Raw genomic sequence first — 26,102 nt, forward strand, 5'->3', positions numbered from 1 at the left:
TGTTGACTATGTATTTGTTAATGCATTGTGTACAATTAATCTGTTGCTAAGCAGTATTGACTTGTTTTTCTTATATCTGGATCCTAAAACAAAGTTTTTCTTCCAGAACTGTAAAAGAAAGTCTCACAAGAATTTGGTTGTCATGATGGGGTGAGTACAATCAACTTAAAATGGCTTGTTACATACTGTTAACATTGGATTAATGGAGATTTACAAGGTTTGTAGATTAAACTAAAAAATTCTGTATGAGCAGGTCTCTGCAGGCCTTCTGCCAATGAGAACAGCTTGCTTTACCAGCAACTCTTCATTATTTATTAGCAATTCAGGAGCACTAAGTTGGGTCAAAATATTATACTTCTAGCTACTAGTTGTGTATTGTAGGTTGAAGTTGTATGAAAATGGAAGTTTGAAAATGATCTAGGAAATCACTTTCTTAGACAGGCCCCAAATAAAACAATAGTCTAGTAGCACTGTAAAGACTAATAGCATTTATTATAGTATAAACTTTTGTGAGTCACAACTTTCTCAGATGTGTGGAGTTTATAAATTATAGGTGTTCTCTGCATACGGACAGGTGTATGTAATTTCCCTGCTGCTGCTGTGGTTGCTGATACAGTAAAGCAGCAAGAGGGCTTATGTATGGCAGGTTTCCTGACAATTTCCCTGTAGCTAGCCACTTGGGAGTGGCTTCAGTCTCCACTGCGGCTTTTCAGAGTTTTCTAAAAAAATTGTATTGTTATGGTATAATACCAACATAAAAATCAGGCTCACCAGATTCTCAGCTTTCATTAAAAAAACTCTAGCCCTTTCTGTTGCAGAGATGCAAGGGGAAAGGTATATCTCCACAACAGAATTGAACAGAGACTTACCCTTTTTAAAAAAAGGAAAGCTGGGAATTCAGAGAACCTGACAAGACACATTTGGTGCATCCACACACACTAAATAATGCCCTTTGAAACTGTATTTTCACTGTGTAGAAATAGCAGAATCCACTTGCGACCAGTTGCCGTGTAAACACACGCATCCTTACAACAGATATTCAGCTGCTGACTGGAAAAACAAAAAGGCCTCTGGTGGTGGAATGATATGGCTTCCATGAGGACTGGGGCATAGGAAATGGCTGTTATATGGATGGGGACTAGGAAAATCTAAACTTTCCCAATCCAAACCTGATCTGTTTCCCACACTCATGGCTGCCATCCAGGCTTTGCTGCAGTCTTTCTGAAAACTTTGCAGCAAGGGAGGTTTGGGAAAGATTAGAGAAACTGAAGAGGTGCTTGAATGTACTACGGCGCTATTGGAAAGAGGATAAAAATAACTTCCTAACAGCATTGAACCTGGGGCATATAACTGGTGTGGGAAAGGTTCTATGGATACTTTTATAATCCAGTTTACAACGTATGATTTATTGTAAATTACTCGGGTATGGGTCCCTAAGAAAGGGATTGGAAATGATGTCTACTATATGATCATAATTTATTGTAATCACTCGGGCCACTCCTCTGAAAACTGGCATACTTGCTGATAATCTGGATGATTTTTTGGGTTTTTTATTTTATATGTGTGTGCGTTTGAGTAGTGTGCACTTGGACATCATGGTTACCTCTGGTGACTGACCCATGCTGGGGGCCTGGAGGATATTCAGAGAGGTGGCTGAATAAAACCTGCTCCTGCCTCTGGTATTTCAAGGAGGGCTCCCATCCAACCGCTTACCAGAGTTGATCCTGCTTAGCTTCCAAGATCTGATGAGATCAGGCTTGCCAGGGTTATCCAGGTCAGGTCTCAGATAGTCTGCATGATGACCCATCACTGTTGGGATAACAATATGATTCTGCCTTATAAGACATACCATTAATCCATCTAGCCCAACATTTTCTGTTTGATAGGCAGAGGGTCTTCAAGGTCTCTTGCTACTTGAGCTTTTTAAAATGGAAATGCCAGGTCCTGCAGGGACCTTCTGCATGCAAAGTGTTTGCTCTGCCTTTTATTTCTACTGTCTGGAATGGGTAGATGACCTGTGTAAGGAAACAAAAGGTATATTTGGGCTGTAACCTTTTATTTACGATTTGTATTGGGCCCTCCCCATAAGTGGGCTCAGGGTGGGTCACAGGCAACAAATTTCACAAGACCATTAAGCCAATTATACTATTATAAATATTTAAGACAATTAAACATAAAAAGTTATGAAACAGGTAGTACAGAAGATAATAAAATTTTGCAATCCAAAATCATTGGAAGCAGCTAGGCCATAATCAGACAATAAGGTCTAAATTTAAATGGGCAGTATGCAGCTAGAAGCTTCAGCAGGGGAGACCAAATAATTGGATGCTCACTGCTTCAACCAAAGGCCTGGCAGAGCAACTTCATTTTTCAGGCCCTGCAAAACTGTAATAGGTCCTGCAGGGTTCTGATCTCAGGTGGGAGCATGTTCCATCATGCCAGGGACAGGGTAGAAAAACTGGTGGAGGCTAAGTAGACTTCCTTTGGGCCAGGGACAATCAGCAAGTGATGGTCCACCAAGTGCAAGCCATTTAAAAAAGAAAAGGGGAAAAATAGTTTCCAAGTCTTTGGAGATAACTGAGACATCCTACTAAGGCCAGTGCATATGTTGTGATATGGCTAAATGATAAGGATTGGTCCATAGGTTTGCATGTTGTTCTCCTCTCATACAAGCATTCCCTCCTCCCATTGATATTTGACCTAACTTTTCATACAAAATTAGGTCTGTAGTGGTATTTTGTAACTCTGTATGTGTATGTAAAGTGTCATCAAGTCACTTCTTATGGTGATCCTATGAATTAATAACTTCCGAAATTTTATTTATTTATTATTCGGGCTTTTACGTCACTCTTCCCTGCAAGCAGGGCTCAGAATGGCTTACCTCAAAATAAAATACAACAATATTAAGTGAAGTTGATCAACATTAAAACACAGTACAGTTCAGCATAAAACAAATCCAAAATTTGTCATCTGAAAGGATGACCTATTGTTAACAGCCTTACTCAGGTCCTGCAAACTGAGGGCCATGGTTTCCTTGACTGAGTCAATCCATCTCATGTTGGATGTTCTTCTTTTCCTGCAGCCTTCACCCTTTCCTAGCATAATTGTCTTTTCTTGTCATCTCATAATGTGATTCTTGTTATCTCATAATGTGACTAAAGTATGATAGCCTCAGTTCAGTTATTTTAGCTTTTAGGGAGAATTTAGGCTTAATTTGATCTAAAACCCGCTTATTTGTCTTTTTGGTGGTCTATGGTATCTGCAGAACTCTCTTCCAACACCACATTTCAAATGAATCAATTTTCTTTCAGTCAACTTTCTTCATTGTCTTTCAGTCAACTTTCAGACCCATACATAGTAATGGGAAATACTATAGTATGAATGATCTTGATTTTGGTTGCCAGTGACACATTCTTTCACTTAAAATGTTTTCTAGCACCTTCATAGTTTCCTTTCCCAGTCTTACTCTCCTGCTGATTTCTTGGTGCAGTCTCCCTTTTTGTTGCTCATGGAGCCAAGGAATAGAAAATCTCGAACAATTTCAGTTTTTCATTCTCAGCCTTAAAAGTTGTATAATCCCCCAATAGTTATTACTTTTGTCTTCTTGATGTTCAGTTGTAATCCTGCTTTGGCACTTTTGGCTTTAGCCATTCCATATCTTCACTCTTTTCTGCCAGTAGTGTGGTGTCATCTGCAGATCTCAGACAGTTAATGTTCCTTCCATTCATCATAATATAATCCAGTTTTCCTTATAATATGTTCTGAATATAGTTTTGACACTGTAAGATCCTCCTGAACTTTGCAACTGGACCATTGTTGGATTTTACTTTCTAGCCACACCCTACTGCATGCTTTCTAGATTAGATCATCAGAGGGTTTTTTTTTACTCACCACAGAGATGAGCTGCTGACAAAAAAAAAGGGGGAAAGTGACATACAATAAATACATATGCACATATATTTATTGGCTATATCTGCAAATTCACCCTGAAATCCTGATTTTGCCCATGCTGAGAAACTGCAGAATAAAATAGAAATATAATTTCTGAAATGATTCAGTATAGGCAGTGAGAATGAGCTTCTGCTTGGCTCTTCTTGCTAACAAAACTGCATCAATTTATTTTTCTAAATAGCTTCCATCTGTTTCATTCAGTTTCTTTTAAAATCTGAAGTATTTAAATAAGATTGAAAATTACAAGATAAAGATGCATTTTTGAGTGGTGGAAAGTGTCATCAAGTCAGAGCTGACTTGTGGCAACCCCATAGGGTTTTCAAGGCGAGAGCTGTTCAGAGGTGGTTTGCCTCTGCGTCTCAACCATGGTATTCCTTGGTGGCCTCCTTTCCAAATCCTAGCCAGGGTTTACCCTGCTCAGCTTCTGAGATTTGATAAGATCGGGCTACTCTGGGCTATCCGGATCATGGCATGTCCATTTTAATGGTGCATTAATAACACCTTGAGAGTTTAGAAACTAAGAGTGCAGGTTACAAATATATTAACTAATCAGATAGCATATTTCTTGACCAAACTACTCCATTTTCATTATGAAAAAAAGTATGTCTAAATTAAACCATGAGAGGATCCTATGGTGAATTATATCCCGAGGCCTACTTGACAACTGAATTGTGTCACTCACTCAGGTGGTTGCTAAGCATGGCCTTTTGGAAGTAGCATGAAAGAATTAATCCAATGTAATGTCAAAGAATCTAATCTATAAAGACAAAAGCTAAAGAGATAGAAAATTACAGCAAAAGCTCATCATGTCTTCAAGAATCAGGTAAGTACAAATTATGTCTTGAAAGACAAAAAGAGACAATATGTCTTGGAATACACGAGAAATCCCAGGTAATGGCTATCTCATTTCAATCACCTTTTCTTCAGTGAACTAGAAAGAAATAATTACAATAAATTTTTTGCTGCTTAGATGCTTAAACACGAATTTAAAATGACATTCCAACAATAAAATCCATCACTCTTACCTAACTAGAAATATTATGTGTACATGAAGACAAGGCACTCTCAACATAAAGCAATATATTGTTGAGCCAAATTACTTTGGGAAAGTCACATTTAAAATTGGGCTCAAAAGTTAGTATGCAAATATTGGGTAAGATTATATAAAAAGACAAGTATCTTACTGCAAGGATCCAAGCAAAATATTCTTAGTCATGGGCACCATTCAAATCTATAGAACATGAGGCACTCAAAATTTCTTTCAATTGATGATATAGCTTCATGAAGGTAGGTAGTGATTATAATGTATAGAATACAATGCAACACAGCTGGGGTAGCCCAAGTATGTTCATTAGACTATCTTAAAGGGATAGAATATAATTTCAATGAAAAGTCAAAAATTTATAAAAAGTAAGAATATTCTACTGATTGGTTTAATTCAAGGGGGGCATAAATGTTTAGATGAAAGAAATCCAGAATGCCTCCCTATATGATAATAAATTTACAGATATCCTGCTTATCATATGGATGTCTCGTAAATTTTTCAGTAACCAACAATATAAAAGCATCAGATTTGTGGTTATGTTCCATAAAATGCTGGGTTAAAGAGGCCTCTGTATTTTGATTTATGCTCCCCAATTCTGACCCATGTGGAATGTGTAGAACATCCTACATATCCCTTTTTACATTCACATTCCAAAAGATAAATAACTCCCTTTGGTGCACGATTGGTACAATACATGAATTCTTTTGTGAATCCCAAATCTAGGAACTCTAGTTTATCAGCAATCCAAGCTTGTGGGTAGACTGAACAGCCCCCGCAATGACGGTGGCCCATGAGAGGAAAATTAAGTCCAGTTGGTTTAAGCATGTCCAGTCTTATTGTAAAATTCATATGTTAATCACCCTGTTTTATTATGGTTTTATTATGATAATTATAATTCAAGAAGTATCTTAAGGTAGATGCTGAGCTGATATAATTTAGTATATCTTCTGGTGATGTTGGGTGTGTGACATGTTCAAATTAGTTGTTCTAATGAGCTCTAGAACCTCTTTTTCTACACAATGACCCCTGATTGTATGACTGAATCATCAGAGTTCAGCCTGTAAATACAGGACTTGTACAGGAACAGAGACTGTGAATCTGCAAGGCCAAGTGAGTTTGCTTCTTCAGACTTTGTACTTTGAGAAGTACTACCTGCTCTGGGAAACTTAATAAGCGGCTTCTCCATATTTTATGTGCAGAACAACCTGCTTGTAATTTGTCAAGAGTGTGGCTGCCCATGTTCTGACAACATAGGTATCCCCTCCATCCATTACATGAGACTTCCTCTGTTTGGACTTGCAGGACTATCACACCAAGTCTAAAATGCAACATGAGCATATTTTGAACTGATTGCTTAAATAAACTATAGTCAGTGTCAATTTTTTTGCACAAATTATATTTCTTTGTCTTGGGATGAAGAACTAGTTCTAATGTGCAGGAGTTTTAATGAAATGATGTACAAGATAGGACAGGCACAAATATTTCAGCATATAATGGAATCCATCTATCACTCTGGCTGTAAGTCTCTTGGTCTTCACTCCCTACTATATCTTCTTCCACTTCTCTGCATCTTGCTTTTCTCTCTCGGATGCATGCCATCTGTTTTTGGCACCTTTAGAGAGAGCCAGTTTGATGTAGTAGTTAAGAGTGGTGGACTCTAATCTGGAGAATTGGGTTTGATTCCCCATTCCTTTGCATGCAGCTGCTGGGTGACCTTGGATTAGTCACAGTTCTCTCAGAGCTGTTCTCACAAAGGCAGTTCTTAAAAGAGCTCTCTTGGCCCCACTTCCCTCACAGGAGGGTGTCTGTTGTGGGGAGAAGAGGGGAAGGCGATTGTAAGCCATTCTGAGACTCCAGTCTCCTCCTCCTCTGTTTTCTTGTTATTGTTTTTCTTCTTTCTTCTTTTCCTTCCTCCCCCTCCTCCTCTTCCACTTCCTGGTTTAAAAACCCCCTCAAGTGTCACTGCTTTTTCTGCACCATCAAAGCCTCCCTTATTTCATCTAATGTTGCCACTTTCGTGGCCCTTGCTTAATTGTTGGTCATACCTCAAACACCACTTATTCCCTGTTTAATCCTTCCCACTCTTGCTATAAGCCCTCTGAGTTGGGACATGAATATCAGTTTGTATACTTTGAAAAACAGCTAGTGCTTTTTGGCAGTACAGAAACAACAGTCACTATTCATCTATTGTTGTTCAGTTTGGGAAATCAGTTACTTCCTATATGTCTGCCAGTGTAGTGGCTAAGAACAATGGATTCTAATCTGACGAACTAGGTTCGATTCCGCCCTTGGTCACAGTCACAGCTCCCCATCCTCCCAAAATAAACCTAGCTTGCTGCATAATGCTTAAAAAGCATTCAGGCTGCTAGACAGTCCTAGGATCCTCTGGCTATACCATATAGCAGGGGTGGCTAAACTGTAACTCAGGAGCCACATGTGGCTCTTTAATACATATTGTGTGGTTCTCAAAGCCCCCATCACCCTATTGGCCAACTTGGAGAAGGCATTTATCTCTTTAAATCACTTCACCAAGCCGGCTAGCGGCTCGGAGAATACATTTAAACTTAATGCTAACTTTCTTTCCACTGCTTGCTTGCTTCCTTCCCTCCCTCAAACATCTGACATTTATTCTATGTGGCTCTAGGTTAAGCAAGTTTGGCCACCCCTGCTATATAGTTGCTATGCCATATGGTAATTTTTTTGTCTGCCAGTACAAAAAAAAGGCATGTTTTGTGGTTCTTTTCATATAGCTTTAGCCAAACCCTATGCAAAATTTGTTGGGGAGAGTGAAGCCCAAGCTGTATATACTTTTTTTAGAGGCAGAACTTGAACATACAGTTTCCGGTGGGAGCTCTTCTAGGTTTTGTAGAAAGCATCTCACACCACTCTATTTTACAAATAGGATTTTTGGTTTCAGGAATTTTTAATGCAGAAAATGTTATTAATTGGTTGTTGCTAAGTATATGTGGCTGTGCAGTTCTGCTTTGAACTAATGTTTTAGGGACTTCCGTTTCTCAGTGAATTTTTTTCATCTCCTGAACAAGAGAACACTAGGGGGCACTACATTTCTATTAACATTGTGGGAGTAAAGGAAAAGGATCGTTAATGCCCTGCACTATTCCTGTCCTCCATTGGAATCACCCTCCCATACCCTTTTTATAGTTCGGTATATGATACACTATTTAGGGTAAAACATGAATATTATTACTTTTTATATTTCAGCTTTCCATCTGATGGCTGTTTGCAGCACAAATGTGTACTTGGATACACTGTAAAATACAACTGGGATTGTGTTTAAAATTTAATTATTACTTATAATAAATACTAGTTGCTTTATCAGGAGGAATTTGTTGTAGACAGGATTTTGGTTCTAACTTGGATGAGTGGCAACTTGAACAGCTGTCCTCAGTATACTTACTTGGAAGTAGCTCTGCTGAATTTACTTTCAAGTAAATGTTTTCAAGACTGAGAGAGCCAGTTTGATGTTGATGACTGAGATATTTGTCAGGCTTTTCAGAGCAGACAACAGTCCTAATATTCTACGTGCTTGCTACTGGCAGCCCTGGCAGATTTGGGTTTTGAGGACAGGAAAAAAGGAATCTTGAAGTTAAATGGGTTACATCTCACTTAATTGATGGGGTGTGATAGTCCCAACATTCTGTTAGAAGATGAAACAGTTCTGCTTACATAGCAGAGAAGAGCAGACTGTTTAGCAGCGCCCCTCCCCCCCCCCCATTCTTGCTGGCCATTCAGCCTGTATAGACCTATGTGTCACAGCATGGCTTAAGCAGTGGGCCTGGCAAGCTTTTTACTTGGAAATAATTACTTGCTCTTAATTGGGCAACTTCCAACCTGAATTAATTGGTCCAAAATATTTGATCTTTAGGCTGACAGATGCATATTTCCCCCACCTTGAGACCAAAGCAGTTAACCATTTTTTCCCCATACAGTTCTAATTTTATTGCTGCACTTCTTACTTTTTCATTGTTGAACTATAATAGTGTTCAATTCCATTACTTGGTAGCAATTACATTCAGATAATGTTTTCCTGCAACACATTTCTCTCTCTATTTAGCTATTTAAAGAGAACCAATCTCTTGAACAAGCTGTTACCTTTTTGCATTTCAGGTGAGGACAATTAATAGCAATTTACATATAAGGTACTTGAGGGCATTCTATAGCCACAAGTAGTACATGTGTTCACAAGGGATAAGGCTAGAACATGAATCAAGCAGAAATTGATTAAGCCAGCTGGTAAACAACAAGCCTAACAAGCATTATGATATGTGGGGCAGATGATACTCAATTTCTTCCTGGCAGTAGAGTTGGCTGGTATTTTTTTGCTCGGGCAGTGTCAGCAGTGTCTTCCTGCTATGGGAACAACTGTGTCATGTAGCTACTCTCAAGCTGCAGTGGGAATTATGCATGGCAGGTGGCCCTTGCCTGTGGCTAGCCATAAACACTTAGAAGAATCTCTTGCCAGCATTAAAATGGATCATTTTTACTTCTCTTGCTCATGGCCACACTATGTTATGACTGTAGGCCAGTATCTTAGAAGGCTGATTGGGCTAATAATAATTGTATGCTGTCAAGTCACAGTCAATTTCATGGTGATCCCAGGACTGTGGGGTTTTCAAGGCAAGAGATAATCTGGACAGCTGTAAAGCAGTGGGCAGTTTTACAGCAAAGAAGAAATAAAATGCTGAATGCTTCCCCTGGATTTCACCCTCCCTCATGGTCTCCCCCATAGTAGCTTTCATCATAGCTGGTCATATTTATGGGTTTGAAGATGCATGGAATGGAGGAAGTTTGGGAGAATAATCAGTTTCAATTTCAAACCTTTAATGTCATGGCATAAAATACAGAAAAAGATTTGGATAGACAAGATGTCAGAATAGAACTTAGGTTAGACATAAAATCAAGCATAGCCATAGTTGTGTTGGAGAATAGTGGCCAAAAATTTTGCGACAGCACAGGTAATTTCTGAATTAAAGTCGTTCAGGAAAAATCGACAGAAAGACAAATAGTACTGATTTGCGGTAGGAGGGGAGAATCTGCAAAACAATTCCTGACGGGAGAGTAGTAGTGGGCAGAGGAACTAGCCCTGCTGGATCAGACCAGTGGCATCTTGTATCGTACATCAGCCAACCAGTTCCTCTGGAGGTCCAGTGAGAGGTATAGAGGCCAAGGGCTTCCCCTGATGTTACCTTCTGGTCCTGGTATTCAGAGGTTTACTGTCTCTGGAGGTTCCCTTTAGTCACCATGGCTAGTACCCACTGACAGGCCTATCTTCCATGAATCTCTCTAATTCCCTCTTAAAGCTGTCTATACCACAACATCCTCTGTCAGCGAATTCTTCATTTTAATAACTATGTAAAGAAGTGTTTCCTTTTGTCCGTCCTGAATCTACTGCTGATTAGCTTCATTGAATGCCCTCAAGCTCTAGATTTTGGGAGAGGGAGAATTTTCTTTCTTTCTTAGCTCTCTCCACACCATGCATAATTTTACAAACCTCTGTCATTCCCCCTTGAGTTGTCTCTTTTCTAAACTGAAAAGTCCCAGACTCTTCAGCCTTTCATCATAGGGAAGGTGCACCAACCCCCTAATCATTTTGGAGATGATTTTGGAGATTCCTGTTTTGACTTGCAATTGCCCCTTCATTTTTTTTTAAATAGCTGCTCAGCATGACCTACATTCTGCTTCTTGGGTCACCATCAAGCCACATAGTTTATCCCAAATACTGTGAATAACTGGTGGCATAGCAGCTGTTATGCTCAGCATTACCTGCTATTTAAATAAAGGAGAGCTTTCAATATCTAAAAAAGAGCTTACTGAAAGTAACATCACTGCACTGTTTCATACATGGGCTTGCCTTCATCTTCCCATCTTTGTTTATCAGGATCCTTAGGAAATAAATCATGCCTGATAGCCCTTCCAGCCTCATTAAGTCACAGAAAGGGTCTGTTGCTGAATTAGGAGCAAGCATTTCTGCTGACCTTAGAACTGGAAAGAAACAGATTCATCATGGCTGCATTGCATCTACTTGTTGGTCTTCTTCTTTCACTGCAACTAAGAGATTGCCACATACTAGCACTTAAGCTCAGACAACCCAGAGTATAATTAATTTTGAAACTCTTCCCAAGTATAATTCATCCTGTGTTGGCTGCATGCAGCAAAATGATACTAATGCTTAAAGGAATATGTTCCAGCATATTGCTTACATATATAAAGGAGCCCTTATGGTAAAACTTTTTTTCTGGGTAGTAACACTTTACTTAAATATTTTGTGTGTGTAGTGTCCTCTGTGTTCTTCAGAGGATTCTTGGAGAATGCTGATGTGCTGCTGGCCCATGCAAAAGAGACTTGGTCTTGGTACTCTTGGTTCTTAGAGTTAATTCTAAGTGTGCAGTGTTCTGATGTAACTGAGCATTTCATAAGAGTACCTTTCATATGGGAGGCTAAGTTCATTTGAAAATGCCCCTTCCCCATCAGTGCAATTAATTATAACATATTGGAGAGGTGGCCTGAAGGCTAAACATCTTTTTGAGGTTGTATATTTTATGTGGAGTCCAGTTTCTTCCCAACAACTCCGCATAAAATGCTCAACCTTGAAAAGAAACGGAATGGTACATTCCCATGAGAGACTATATCTTGTCACTTCCTCCAGCATGTTACAGTTGGCCATTACATATGCTTGTAACAGAAGAAAAGGGGGGAGAATGTTCCTTTAGGACAGTGCCAGCTAGAGAGTTAATTATTCTCAGCAGAAAGACTTTCACATTCCCCTTTCAAGCAGTCTGGAGCCATAGCAAGATGAAGAATTTGCTGCCTTTGCTAGAACAAATAATCCAAACCAGAATGACAAAAACACTGTTCAGATAGGCAAAAAACAGATGTATGCATCTGACCTTTAACTCTCCTGTTCACTGGAAATGTGGTTCACCCCAGTCATGTGATTCAGGACTGAGCTGTAGATACAAAATATTGGCCTTTTCAGGTATACTTTGTCTGGGAGCAATTCAAGCAGTGCAAAAAATTCTAACCAAGCCAGTGATCTATTTGAAACGTGAGAACCAGTAGGTGGGGGCAGGGGATCCTCCGGAGGCCCTCCCCCACTTCAGGGTCATCGGAAAGCTGGTGGGGGGAGGAAATGTCTGCTGGGCAGTCCATTATACCCTATGGAGACCGATTCCCATAGGGTATAATGGAAAATTGATCTGTGGTTATTTGGGGCTGTGTCAGGGCCAGCTCGCCCACTAGGCAAACTAGGCAATTGCCTAGGGCGCCGGAAGGGAGGGTGCACAGAGGGGGTGCCTCCCCCTCCCCATACCCAAGGCAAATGCCTAGTTTACACTCCCTGCTGTCACTTCGCTGCAGTGCTGCTGCTGCCTCTTCCTTCCTCCCTCCTCCCCTTCTCTGCCACTGAGAAGGGACGGTGAAGTGCAGCTTCCCGACCTCTAAAAAACCCCCCCACCGATCAGTTGATCGGTGATAAAATGCTGCTGCTGTGGCCACTGCCCCTCCCTTCCCTTCCCTTCTGCAGTGCCACCGTGCTCTGTCATCCCCCCTGCATGCTGAGCGCGGCGAGGATTGGCCCTACCCTTAGAATCGACCCGCACCTCTTAGCGTTTTCCTCTGAGGGCTGATTCTAGCCACGCTCAGTGTGTGGGGGAGGGAGAGGAAGGGCGGAGCGCACCGCTACTGCAGAAGGGAAGGGGGTGGCAGCCATGGCAGCAGCATTTTACTGCCAATCAGCTGATCAGCGGGGGGGGGGCGCAGTGGGCAGCTTCTGTCTGGGGTGCCATGCTTCCTAGGGCCAGCCCTAGGCTCTGTGGGGGCTGTTTTTTGAGGTAGAGGCACCACATTTTCAGCATACCATCTGGTGATTTTCCTCAAAATACTTCCCCCCCCCCAAGTTTCAAAAATATTTGATTGGGGGGTCCATTTCTGTGATCCCCAAAAGAAGGTGCCCCTATCCTTCATTATTCCAAATGGAGGGAAGGCATTTAAAAGGAGTGTGGTCCCTTTAAATATGATGGCCAGAACTCCCTTCAGAGTTCAGTTGTGCTTGCCCCTGCTCCTGGCTCCACCCCCAAAATCTCCTGGCTCCACCCCCAAAGACCTCAGATATTTCTTGAGTCGGACTTGGCAACCCTATGAAAAATCCAGGTTCAGATCTCTGCTCTGCTTTGGGCTAGTCACACACTCTTAGCCTACCCAACGTCAAAGGCTCTTGGAAGGATAAAATGGTGGAGAGGAGAAAAGTGTAAGTCAATTTGGTTTCCTGATGGGGAGAAAGGTGAGATATAAATAATACAGAAATTTCGGATACGTTTCACTGCGGTAAGGAACAATGATTTTCTCTATTCTCATGATGCTAAAAATTGCTCTGGGTCACCTTACTGCAAGAGTCAAGCATCTCTTAAACATATTAATTTTCCAGAGAATATGCCCTCCCCTTACTGTCAGTGAAGACAGATATTTTTTCATTCCAGTTAGTTTTGAAATACTGTGTTCTGTCTGTCAGCGTTTGATGCATATTCTTCTCCCCCCCCCTTCCTTCCAGAAACATATCCCACCAAGCTCCCATCTGGCATTGCAAACCATCTGCAGTTCTTTGGCTCCTCTGCAGAATGCTTATTGAATGGCCACCTTCTGCAAGCATCTTCTCCCTTCTCTTAGCTGATTTTGCCTGTTTTTTTTAATGCTCAGTTGTTTCCTTTCTGTTTGAATGTGCCTCAGCAATTCCTACACTCCTGTTTTATTGTGAACAGAAACTGACATTTTATGGATTCTCGGAAACTTAGCCTCTTTTGGCTACATTGGGTGGTAGGTGATTTTTAGGGATATGTTTGATTAGCCGTACTGTAGGCCATGAGTACTGTGTGTGATGTTTTCTAGGGGAGAATCGTTTCAGAGGAGTGGAGATGTTTATAAGGGGAGATGCTTCTGTAGCTGCTTGCTTGCTGTTGGTGTTGAACTGTTTTCCCACATCCTTATTTTCTTCTTGTCTTTTTGTTTCCATGACTCCCCTCCCCCAGTCTCTTTGCCTTTCAACACTACTTTTTCAAAGTACAAGCACTGCTGATCAATGCTTCTCCCCCCCTTAGCCCTCCATTTATGCCTTCCTTCCTGACCATTTTTTTCTCCCCACTTCATTGTTTTCCACTCATCCCTTCCCCCAGATTCCCACCTAAATAGCCACACCCGGAGGAAAAGCAATTGGCTAAGCTGCAGTAGGCCATGCATTTTAATTGCCTTTTATTACAGGATAAGAGGCTTCATTCACTGATTGCAGCAGGGGGTTCTTTCAGCTTCCTTAGCTTGAAAAGTTGCTTGCTTTCAGCAACATAAATTGTTCCAATAAAATAGTATTTTTGCCTCTTGTCCTTCTGGGGCTTAATATAGAAGAGCATTCCAAATGTAATGTATTTGAAAGCACATGTTTACTATCGTGTAAGAGATATGCAGCTTTCATTCTTGAGTTCAAAAGCAATGTAAGCTACTACCTGAGGGGAGTTCCTTCTTTGTTTCAGTTTTTACTGGCATTTCAGCCAAGTATTTGGCCCCGTTCTCTCCCCCCTCCCCTTTCCCTTGATTTATAAAAGCTGAACATGAGGCCTCATCTAGCTATTGCTGCTATTGAATTACTATCTGATACATGACCAAATCCTCTCTCTGGGGACTGTGTGTGTCATGTTGGCTACTTGCCCAGCCATCATCAGCGCCATTGCAGTCTCAGAGCCAGGTCTTCTTTCTCACAGAGAATCAACTGTATTTCAGTTTTATTTGTTTGGGAATGTGGCTCTTAATATGAATGACACTGAAGCAGAGCTGCCAGCAGAGAGAAAACTACACAGGCAGCCTCCATGGTGGACTCTGTCCCTCTTTTGGCTTTAGTTCTTTAAAACTAGAAAGGAGAATAAGAGCTGCATGTGCAGCTTTAATAATGTTCCTCAGTATTACACAATGCAGTGCTGTAAGGAAGCTTTGTACAAAATTCTGTCCTGGCTGCTGGCAGCCATTTTAGTAGTAGTATGGTTACTCCATCTCCTTTGGGTAATTGTTTCTTGTCGCCTGTGATGAGTCATATGCAAATGAAGTCTGTATTAAGGTTCACAAATTATTAAATAAATTTATATTTTAATGAGAATAGTGAACATGAATATATTTTCCTCTTCAATATGTTGAATAAACCTTACTTGAAAATTATATATAATTCCACAGTTCCATGTACCTCATAATTGTGAGAAAAGTGCCAAGAATAGTATTGTATTTCATGCTCTCTGTCTATCATTGTGGTGGTTTCTGCATAAGGATTGGCTTGTGTGGCTTTATTGCTACTTGTGGCAGTAGATATGGTTCAGTAGCAATGGCAGATTTCTTGTAATTTCCCTGCCCTAGTTCTCCAGCAATGGCCATCCCACTCTCCTCCTCTAGGTCATTTGGCTTTTTCAGTTTCTTTATTTTTTAAAAAGATGTTGCTGCAACAAAAGAGGTCTAGATACTTTAAAAAAAAATGAAAACTGGGAGTTCAGAGAACCTGTTACGTGTATTGTTACATATTATATCAGCAGAAAAATATTCAATTTCTGATTTGAAAAACAACAACAAAGCACTGGTGCCAGAGTGAAGAAATGACCACCAAGAGGACAATTTCAGGAAAAATAGCTGCTATGTATGTAGGAAAATCCAAACTTTCCTACTCACACTGTGTTTTGCCTCAGAATTTCACAGCAATGCAGTTTTGAGAAAGATCAGAGAAAAGTTGGGGGAACCCAGATGCTGTGGAGAAGCAGGAAAGAAACCTGGTTCCCAACATCAAACTGGGAAGAAGAAGACCATAGATTTATACCCTGCCCATCTATCTGAATCAGTCTCAGACCAGTTTACAACCTCCTTTATCTTCTTTCCCCACAACAGACACCCTGTGAGGTAGGTGGGGCTGAGAGAGCTCTCACAGAAGGAGAGGGGAATCAAACCCGGTTCTCTCAGATTAAGGGTCCACACAAGTGATCCCTCTAAGCTGAATTAGCGTGAGCTAGCTCACAGATTTTTAGCCTCCAGCTCACATATTTTTGTCTTAGCTCAGGAAGAATGATCCCAGAGCACAATAATTTATGCAGTAGCTCACAACTTTAATGCCAGGAGCTCACAACTTTAAAAAAAGTAGATTTTTTGCTCACATGGCTGTGAGCAAAACCACACACTTAACCACTACACCAAAAGGCAGATAACTCTTATAGAAATGGCCTGTGCAGGGAGTTTTGCTCTGGCTGACATTGCTTTGCATGCTGCTTTTGTCCTTATCATACTTGATATTTGCCAAAACTGTTTTTAAAAAAAGACTTGAAAAGGCCATGCCAATTCTAAATCAAGAAGGGCAGACTTTGCCAATCATTAAGCATTTGTTATTTTTTATAATGTGTATACTATTTCTGTAGACTTATTTCCCTTTTCCATGTTGCATCATTCATTACTAGGAAAAAGAAACACACATCATAATAAGTTGAGGCCTGCCAATATTTGTGCTCAATTTTCAGATTACAGATCCTGTTCTACACAGATTTCTCCCCAAATCCTGGCATTGCCATTTCAGTGGTCAAAAGGGGCCCCTTATTTTTCTTCATCACTGGAAAAGCTGGTGTGACCAACCAAATGTCATCACACCATTTGTTGAAATTACCAAGATGTGCATGTTTGCTAAGAAGAGGGCAAGAAGCTGCCCTGAGCCAAAAGGAAGGACGGGGTATAAATATTGCAAAAAATTGCATAAATATAAGAGATTTAGAACAACTCTAGCTCTATTCCTCTTGTAGCATCTGCTTCTGTCTAGGACTGTAAGAAAGAAAAACATCATACTTTAGAGAGATTTCACTATTTTCTCTTTGTCCTTGAAATATCATGTACAGGAACACACTATGGTTAAGTATTTCCCATTAAATAAAGCATATCCACACACTTCCTTTACCTCCTTTCCATTTTCTCTGCTGCTTCTGCCATGATGAAGTCCCCCTGGCCCTGTGTACTCCCTTGCTTACCTGGAAACATTATAGTTGCCCATTTTAGGAAAGTTGTCTCAGGTTTGTGTTCACAGCCCCTTCTCCTCATGATTGGAATGTTGCTATTACTATACTCGCAGCCACTCCCTGTCTAAGGACTGGTTTACACATGTGCACTGCAGTGTAGTAGCCACTTGAAAAGGCAACAGATCTGCCTAGTAAACTTGGTGGAAAAGGGCTGCTCATGTGGGGTTCCAGTGATTTTTCACTATCCTAGGACCCACTTCCATAAGAAAAGACCTAATTTTAGGGAAAACGCAGCTTGCTTCTCCATGCAGGGAGTTGAAGTCCCATCTTGCAGTCTCAGTGGTGGGGGTGGGGGAGGGAAAAAGTGAAGAGACAGGGTTTGGACAGGGGCAAGTCAGAAGTCTGCCATGTGAAGTAGTAAGATGCAGTGAAGTGCCTCTGTACAGTGTTAAACCTAGAATAGAGACTTGAGTTCAAACCACTGCTCAGCCACCAAGTTCACAGAGGGTTCTTGGGTAAGCCACCTTCTCAAGGTCTAACCTATCCCACATGATTTTTATGAGTAAAAAATGTGGTATATTCAAATAAGGTGCCCTTAACTTCTAGAAAAGAAGCCTTCACATCTTCTCATTTAATACCAAACGAACCCCGTGGTGCAGAGTGGTAAAGCTGTAGTACTGCAGTCGGAGCCCTCTGCTCACGACCTGAGTTCAATCCTAGCGGAAGCTGGTTCAGGTAGCTGGCTCCAGGTTGACTCAGCCTTCCATCCTTCTGAGGTCGATAAAATGAGTACCCAGCTTGCTGGGGGGAAAGTAGATGACTGGGGAAGGCAATGGCAAGCCACCCTGTAAAAAAGTCTGCCGTGAAAACATGAAAGCAATGTCACCCCAGAGTGGAAAATGACTGGTGCTTGAACAGGGGACTACCTTTACCTTTATTAACAACCAAAACATGTTAAATAAATAGTTTTCAAAGAGGTGTAAAAAGATGGGTTTCCCCCATCTTTTCAGTGACCTTAGTAGTAGTAGGGATTTCAATTAGTATTTCTTATAGTGGCGGATGTAGCGTGCAATCAAAATATTTATATATGTTGCTAACTGTTGATCTGAGGAGATGATTTTACTATATTAAATATTAATTCAAGATTAATTAACAAAGTGTAAGTGTGTCATTGTATGGAGAGGTTGCAGAGGGAATGTCAACTTAAGAAATGCATAGTTTGAAAAATATTTGGAGGTGAGCATATTCCTTCAAATATGTATTTACTAAATATTTAACACAGAAAGAGATGGGATGTTACAAGTCACATTGTATGACTGCCAAGCTTTGTCCTTTACAGACTGCTCTAAAAAGCTTTTGAAACAAAGAATGATCAGAATTCAGCTCAAATGCTTGGTCTAGTTTTAACTATTCAGTGGTTTCTGCTGCTGAATAATGTCATTTGTAAATAACGCTTGGTTATTCTTCTCTGCATATAGAATTGTATCCTAAGAGTGATACAGTGTACAGTGAGGTAAATGCTGCCTGACAAGGAGAGGAACCTGCACCAAAGGGTTTTAATTTGCGTACCATTTTCAGGTTTCTCTCACTGTTCTTAATATTTCTTTTATTAAAGTGTGTGATTCCTGTTACATTTCTAAAATGGAACAAAGGATGTAATCTCTTACTGCTGTATGTCTTGAAAAAGGTAGCTAGAGTTAGCAGAAACTGTATAATTGTATGAGCATTGCACTTAATCCACTGGTTCAGCCTGAAAAACAGCTTTGCCATGCAAAGTACAACTTTCAGTAGCATGGGAGTTTTCCTGTGAAGTGTGAAGACGATTGTTATCTCAGGGAAACATGACCACAGCATGAGAAACAGCAGTCTGGGATTATTTCTTTGCATTGGATTACACACGTGTGATTCAAATGAAGTTCAAAATTGAAAGGTTTGTAGCCTTATATCACTTACTCTTGAGCTTGGTGATTTTACTAGTTTATTAAAGAAGCAGTGCTGGTTAGGAGGCTAGTTGTGATTAAAATTGGCTGCAAGACTGTTGCTTGTTTATATATTCTCTTTATTTATGTAAACCCTCACATTAGCATTGTAAAGATAATTGGTTGTTTCAATACATTAACTGATGGTTGCATTTAGATCTTGATTTTTAAAACTGTGTCTTCAGACAACACCCACTTTTCAGCTTTGCTCAATTTCTTCACATAGAAGACTGATAACACTCTGTTAATATGTCTTCTTGTTTCATATATGTTACATAGCAATTTGCATGTGTAACTAGGGTCTGTTTTATGTTTTTGGTCTTAACAGCATTATTTGTAAAAAAATGATCTATACAAATATTAGCAATGAGTTAATGAAGGCCTGCATTCTTTGAAATTTGTCATCTAGAACCATTTTTTCCTTTTGTGATCATAGCAACATTTTCTACAGCTCAATCTGTAGTAACATTCTGAAATGTATTGTATTTTAGAGAAGAACAAAGGCTCTTTTTCTTCCCTAGAGTGGATAAGAACTGGTTTCATATTCAACTGGATAGACTTGAATGCTAAAATGATTCTTCATCATTTAAAAATTACTGCTTTTTTCATTAGCAACCTAATTTCGATAAGGATGTTATATGAAATGTTGCTAAGTCCCATTCTTTCTCCCTGATCTGATAGCAGCTCTGGTATTTTTCCACACACTGAAATTCAACCCTTCACAGGGCCTGTATCTTAAAAAAGGCCTTGTATATGAGAGGGTTAATGGACAGGAAGCTGCAGCTGCAGCAGACTAATAGGCAAGTCAGATTTTTGTTTAACTGACAGCTTTAGAAGGCCTTAGGGATGAAGGAAGGGCAGTTTGTAAAAACGGCATCTAGCACAGTACTGAAAAAATGTAGCTACTTTCTATATCCTCCATATTTAATTAGGTAAGGGGCATTGCTAATGATTAGGAAACCAGCCTTCTGCCTTATTATCCAGCATACATCACATACTGCAACAATTTTGGTAAAATTCCAAACTGTGTTTGTGCTGCTCCCAGCAATCTCGTTAATGTGTATGGAAGAATCATATTTTAAAGCTGTTTGTATGTTATATAACAGATGAACTGTTGAGGTTATCTTTGATTTTTTTTAGCATATGTTTAATTCTGTACCTTGTGTGTGCGTGTGTTTGTTTCAAAATGCTTTTTCTGCCTTTACCAAGGGTGGCTTTCACTGCGTATTTCAGAATGTTTGCCTTCTCTGCTGAAAAAAAAAAAAGCTTCTGTGGCCTGGGGAAATCTGCAGGTTTAACAAACCTCAAGCAGAGGCAGAAAATGTCGCTGCAGCAATGTTTTATTTAGCCTGGCACTTAGCGATCACTTTGTTCTCTGTAGAAATCTGATTTCTACAAGGAATTTCAACATGTGTGGTTCTCTTTTTAAGTTTCTTTTGCTGAAACAGGCCTAGTTTAGCCTGTCTTCTCTGTGCACAGGATGGCTCCTGCTTGCCAGAGCTGCACAAAGATAATCGCTCAGGAAGTGTTTCAGCCAATCCCCTGAAGCTTTACATTCAGATTTTCCAAACTAGCCAATCCAGGATTAGCTTTTATTAGGAAGACAGATCATCAAGCTGAAGTGCCAAGCCCTTTCTGTCTGAGTACTGAGAGCCTGTCCTCCATGTTTTATAAGTATTGACATAACACTGTGTTAACAATGCATCCACAGAGGTAAGCTTTACTTTTTTACATGTTTTTTCTCTAAAACCTATGAGTTGTGGTTTAACAGTGTGATTCTCTGTGATCTGCTGAGCAAAACTCACCCCACAGCACTTTATTAAGTTGAAAATGTTTAAATTTGCTTTCTTGGGTCACATGGTTTAGTAGCCATTAGCCATAGCTTTATTTTACAGACTGGCAAAGCCTTTGCATACATACTTCTTCACTAGAGGATGGTGGATTTTAGAGTTTGTCAAGATACTGTTATTCCAAAGCAGCTTTCTCTGTCTGAGCAGTTTGCCTGCACTATTGTCTGTTGTGTCACATGCCTGCTGAAGAGAAAATGGAAGCTAGGGAGCAGATGCATTTAACTGCCCTACAGGGAGACAAGCAGGGATAATGGCAGACAGCAGAACAGGCAAGTTTACCTTTTCAAACAATGAAAAAGAAGAGCTAAGCTAAATTATCCCTGATAGAATATGGGATTTTTAGCTACCTAGACTCCAGTAAGGGGTGCCAAGGGCAAATTGCAGATACTGGGCCTAAGTGGTGGAGTGCTATTGCATCATTTTTTGTACAGTTTTACCTTGATTAAAAATGAGTGTTTAACTATTTTCTTACAGGATCATTAGATGAAGTGTGTGTTTTTCTGGAAGACTATGTAGAGCCAATATTCTTTCTCCTTAAAAATGACTTTTTAAATTGTAGGTTTTAGAGCAGTTTTAGGTCTAAATCTGGAACCATTAGGTGTAGCTATGTGTCTGTTTCACTGCTTTTCCTACTTAAAGACAACCTGATTTTGTTTCCTTCTTTCTCTTCTGTACTACAAATAAAAGTAATGGACTTTTTTACTCTGTGCTCCCCCCCCCCCCTTTTGCAATGTGGCAGGCTCATTTCTCTGAGGTGGACTGATAAAAAAAATCATGTGTGGTTCATGAGAGTATTACATGTTCATTTTTTCCCCCTTTTGGGCTTTTCTGGTTTTGGGCATGATGCTACGTAATTATTTCAAAAATTTCCTTTTGGTCAAATCCCAAATCTGCCAGCTTGTTGTATCATATTTACTGGGGAAAATGAGATGGTTGCTTGAACACTTGGTAAGTAAACTTGTCTGTTATTCTCTGATAATTTTAAATAGTTCTTAATCTTTTGCTTTTAACAGGATAGCAGCAAGGGGATATCTGTGAGTGGTTAGCAATGTGGAAATGATTTTTTAAAATTGTCTCTACAAAATCCTGTTCATATAAACAGTGCCAATCTGAATTTGTAGGGTTTTTTTCCAGACAATCTTATGCCATACTTGAAATGTATACTTCCTGTTTTCCTCTGAAAATGTAATTCTGCTTACTCTGTTCCTAGACCCATTAATTAATGCATTTGCAGGTTAAAGCTCAATTCAGACTTTCCTCAGGCTTTTGAAGTGTGATGAATGTGCTAGTTCTCAGCAATGTAATCTTGCTACATGGTAACAAGGTTATTCCTCAGTAACCCTATGCTTTTGTTATCTATGATGTATCATCCAGCATGAAATTTGGGTAAGAAGAACTAGACTATCATGTGCTTTAAAAATAAACTAGAAGTGAGACATTTGTATGCATGTCTCAGTAAGCAGCTTTTCAGGGGGCACTTTCTCACAGTACACTCTGCTGTGCATTCAATATGTATACAGCCTTATAGTAGTCCATTTCATAATACAATGCAATTTTTGATATATAATATTTAGTCATAACTAGATAGACATAATACACTGTTGTAATATCCCTTTTACTTTGGTTTCAGCCTTACTAAGTTCTGTCATTGGTTTCAAAGTAAGAAACCCCAGAGTATGCCATTTAAATGCCTAATTCAGAAAAAAAACCCCACACCTTTTCTAAAGGAGCTGAAGTTCATTGTCAGGTTTTTATGCTATTTGAGGACTCTGTGGCATATGCAAGTGACTCTGAAACAGAGGAATAAGTTTTAGTTCTTAAGGTGTCATATGGGTTCAGATATGCTTTTCTTGCAGCATTTTATTGCTCATTAGCAGAGGGGCGTGGAATCTTAACAGTGCACAATATTATCTTATGTGAAGAGGCAGTAGAAAATCAGCTGTACTCTGAATGCTTGAGTTAAAATGGCTCCTCTGGATTTTGTTAAAGAAAGACATGTCTCAGATTTGCACCTCCAAAAGTACTGCTGCCAAGCGGAGGCATGTGTGCAGGGGTTACCCTTGTGCACATAATGAAACACAGTGTCTTAAGTCCCCAAAAGTTCACTCTTTTAAAAATGCTCAAATGCTAATTTTTTCATAGTTCACAAAATGTATAAATGTCTGCATTGCAGCAAGATGTCTGAGGCAAGGAGAGACAGCAGTGTTGTTTCCTAGATCAGCCCAATCATACCACTCTGTCGAGAGCCTGAGCCAATAGGAGCAGAGGATTGGTTAAAGATTGACAAATACTGTAGCAAGGCTGAGAGAGGCCTTCTGGAAATTTCTCCCATCTTTGTTCCCTCTAAGTAAGGCAAATTCAATCAAGCTGATGATTTCTATGTATTTTTGATGCTTTCACAAGGTACGATATCAGTCAGTTTTATGGATGGCATGCAGAGGAACACAATGTGTTTTTGTGTCTCCTGTTTTAAACCAGATGGGGATGTATGTCTTGTTTAAACAACAGACATGGTGGGGGTGGGAGTGGGCGGACACAATTTCTCCTGCCCACTGGTTCTAACTAATTTTGCAGTTGAACAGGGTTTGTAGGAAGCAAGCTGAAATATATTCATTTGACAGAAAACAACTGTTGTTTTTAATGCAGAAGATTGATAGCATAATTCCTTTTTAAATTTTGGTCTACTAGGGAGTTACTTACATAGGCCAAAATGAAAACGATTCATTATAATCTAGATTACCATTCAGTTAGTTCTGTAATTATCTCCGTAGAAAACGTCAAATAATTTTAAAAAGTGTGTCTGGATTATACAGTACAATGAAACCTGTATCTTTTTAAAAGCTACATGCCTTTTATTCTGTCTAGGCAAATAAGGTCTTAGTCGGGAACAAAATAGAATTAAGGAAAAATTGGCAATTTTTATGTAGTTTATTAGCAACCTTTAATTAACACCAGTGCAAAAAGGAAAAGGGCACAATGTGTGAGATGCTCCAAAAGGAATCTCCTTTTCTTTTCTTTTTTTTGCTTCTGTTTACATTGGAAGAACCTTAAAAAAATGGATTCCTATCTTTCCAGAGCACAGATTATAATTCATAAATTTAGTTTCTGTGTAGATGGACTTCACCTGGTTTTCTCACTTAATCTCTCCCCCCTTCCCTCATGTAATCCTACTCATCCCCTTCCTCCTTTGGTAAAGTAGCCATGTTTGTTTTACTCCTGGCAAGATATAAAGCAAATTTTGCTCTCTCTTAAGACAGGTGCTACTTGTAGTCATCACATCAACAGTAATAAGACTCAATGCCAGCTATGCCCTGTATTCCATTGAGCTAAGAGTATCAAGCTAAAGCAGCCCAGCTGGCGTCTTGCTTGGCATTCTGTAAGCTGTGCTCATACCAAATTCTTAATCTACCAATGCATCATATGTTCACTAGGCCATCAGTTTGGGCTTTGGAAACCTATTGCTGATGGAAACTGCAGTTTTACTTTTTTCTCTTTTATAGAATATGTCACATATGAACCGAGTTTGAGATACTTTGCTACAAATCACATTTGTTTTCCCCATCAGTGCAAATAATTTTTTTCCAGGGCACATGGCATTTATACATCCAGTATGAGATGTTTTGTTTTGAGATGATACAGCACTAACACAGTATTGGTTTCAAGCAAGATGTTTCCTTAACCGTACTTCCATAATTTGGAGACATTGCCTTATCCTTTGCAGAGTTAAGTATACTCAGGCCCATTGAATTCAGTGGGTTTAAGTATGCTTAAATGTATAATGTAGAGCTGCTACTGCTATAAGAATCATTAGTTATACAGTTACTGACAAATTATAAGTTTCTTGTGCAAATGTGAACATTGACCTTTAAAAAATAATAGATGTCATCCTAAATTTGCCATGCACACACAGCTAACTAATGTTATATTTAATCTGATGCACATTAGACCTTTACAGGGAAGCTGGCGAAGGAACATCAGTCCCTGCATATTTGAAATGAAGACTGCATCTAAAATGGATTTCCTTAGTAACCTGTGACTTCACAAAGCTCCCTGTCTTGTGCATTTTAGTTAAACATTAGGTTGTCAGATATTAATGTGTCATCTGAACATTTTTTCTGCTACTTAGATGATTGCTTTGAAAACAGTACTGCTGTTTAAACCAAGGGACACAGTTTATTGAATAAATTGCTTCCATTTTAGCTACAGTATAGGAATGAGGCAATGCAGTGCTGCCAGACGCCATTTTAAGAATCCTGCATAAATAGCATAGCTACCGATGAGTAAGAGACTGTTATAGGTGAGTGCTTATACAGAGATGCTATTTATTCAGTTATGGCATGCAAAATACTATCTCCAGTTTTTTCTTATATGCAGTTTCTGGAAATGTTATTTTATGCTTGCTACTCACGTGACAGAAGAAGCAGTAATTATATTCACAAACTGAATTTTAGTGGTTATGATGTTGAACATTGTTTTTAATTACAGAAAAATAGCTTCCAGAAATGCATGGCTCTTGGGATTAATTTAATGTAGTAATTTCCATAATAAAATTGAGAATACTGTGTATGTAAGGTATCTTCTAAGTAGTTCTCCATATCATAATTCCTGGTTAAATGTCAAGGTGCAGTAGTTCATCTACAACTTTTGGTTGATCTGTCTAGGTTAAGAGAATGTATAGAAGCTTTTTCATTTATACCTTTTTGAGATTAATATTAAAGGAAAGGAATATGCTTCCTTTGAGAACATCAAGTGTTTTATTTGTATAACCTTTTTAAGAGTGTTATAATAAGTATATGATTTAAGGAAGTATATGATTTAAGAAAACAATAACAAAGGGTAGATATACTGTAAACATTTTGGCCAGTTTGTACTCACTTATAACTAGCTCTCACATCCCTATTTTTCAAAATAAAACAGGATCTCCATTCCCAAAGCTTCATTGTCATATGAATTGAAATACTGTATACAAAGCCATCTGTTTATACATTTGGGGTTTCCTTGAATGTGGGTGTCCTACTGAACTTGATAAATACAGAGGTAATAGTTCTCAGTGATAAATATAAATTCTAATTATTAAAAAAGCAGGTGGCTAAGATTTCATTTTAGATAGTTTCCTTATAGAAGCTTTCTTTAGTCTGTTATCTCAAGAAAACAAGAATCATTCTCAGAAAAAAACCAAGATGACTATTTTACAGTATTAGAAATAAACCACTATTATTTCTGTAGATAGATCCACACTAGTATATTA

At 39.3% G+C, this 26,102-nt stretch overlaps 1 protein-coding gene across 9 annotated transcripts in view; it reads left to right on the forward strand.

Moving 5' to 3' along the window:
• ZMYND8 (zinc finger MYND-type containing 8) overlaps window positions 1-26,102 on the forward strand; it is a 101,319-nt gene that overhangs the window by 3,631 nt on the left and 71,586 nt on the right. For 2 of the 9 annotated variants that reach the window (XM_060230839.1, XM_060230849.1), the window contains exon 1: window positions 18,810-18,955. In XM_060230839.1, coding sequence (XP_060086822.1) covers window positions 18,936-18,955 — 20 coding nt within the window. In that variant the 5' untranslated portion in view covers window positions 18,810-18,935. Of the gene's footprint in view, window positions 1-84; window positions 151-18,809; window positions 18,956-20,566; window positions 20,718-20,900; window positions 21,124-21,628; window positions 21,803-23,235; window positions 23,258-25,078; window positions 25,152-26,102 lie in introns of those variants that run through there. The other 7 variants (XM_060230842.1, XM_060230841.1, XM_060230840.1 and 4 more) reach the window with 7 other exon arrangements.

Source organism: Heteronotia binoei, chromosome 2 (genome assembly GCF_032191835.1).
Source record: "Heteronotia binoei isolate CCM8104 ecotype False Entrance Well chromosome 2, APGP_CSIRO_Hbin_v1, whole genome shotgun sequence".
In the NCBI taxonomy this organism is placed as follows: domain Eukaryota; kingdom Metazoa; phylum Chordata; class Lepidosauria; order Squamata; family Gekkonidae; genus Heteronotia; species Heteronotia binoei.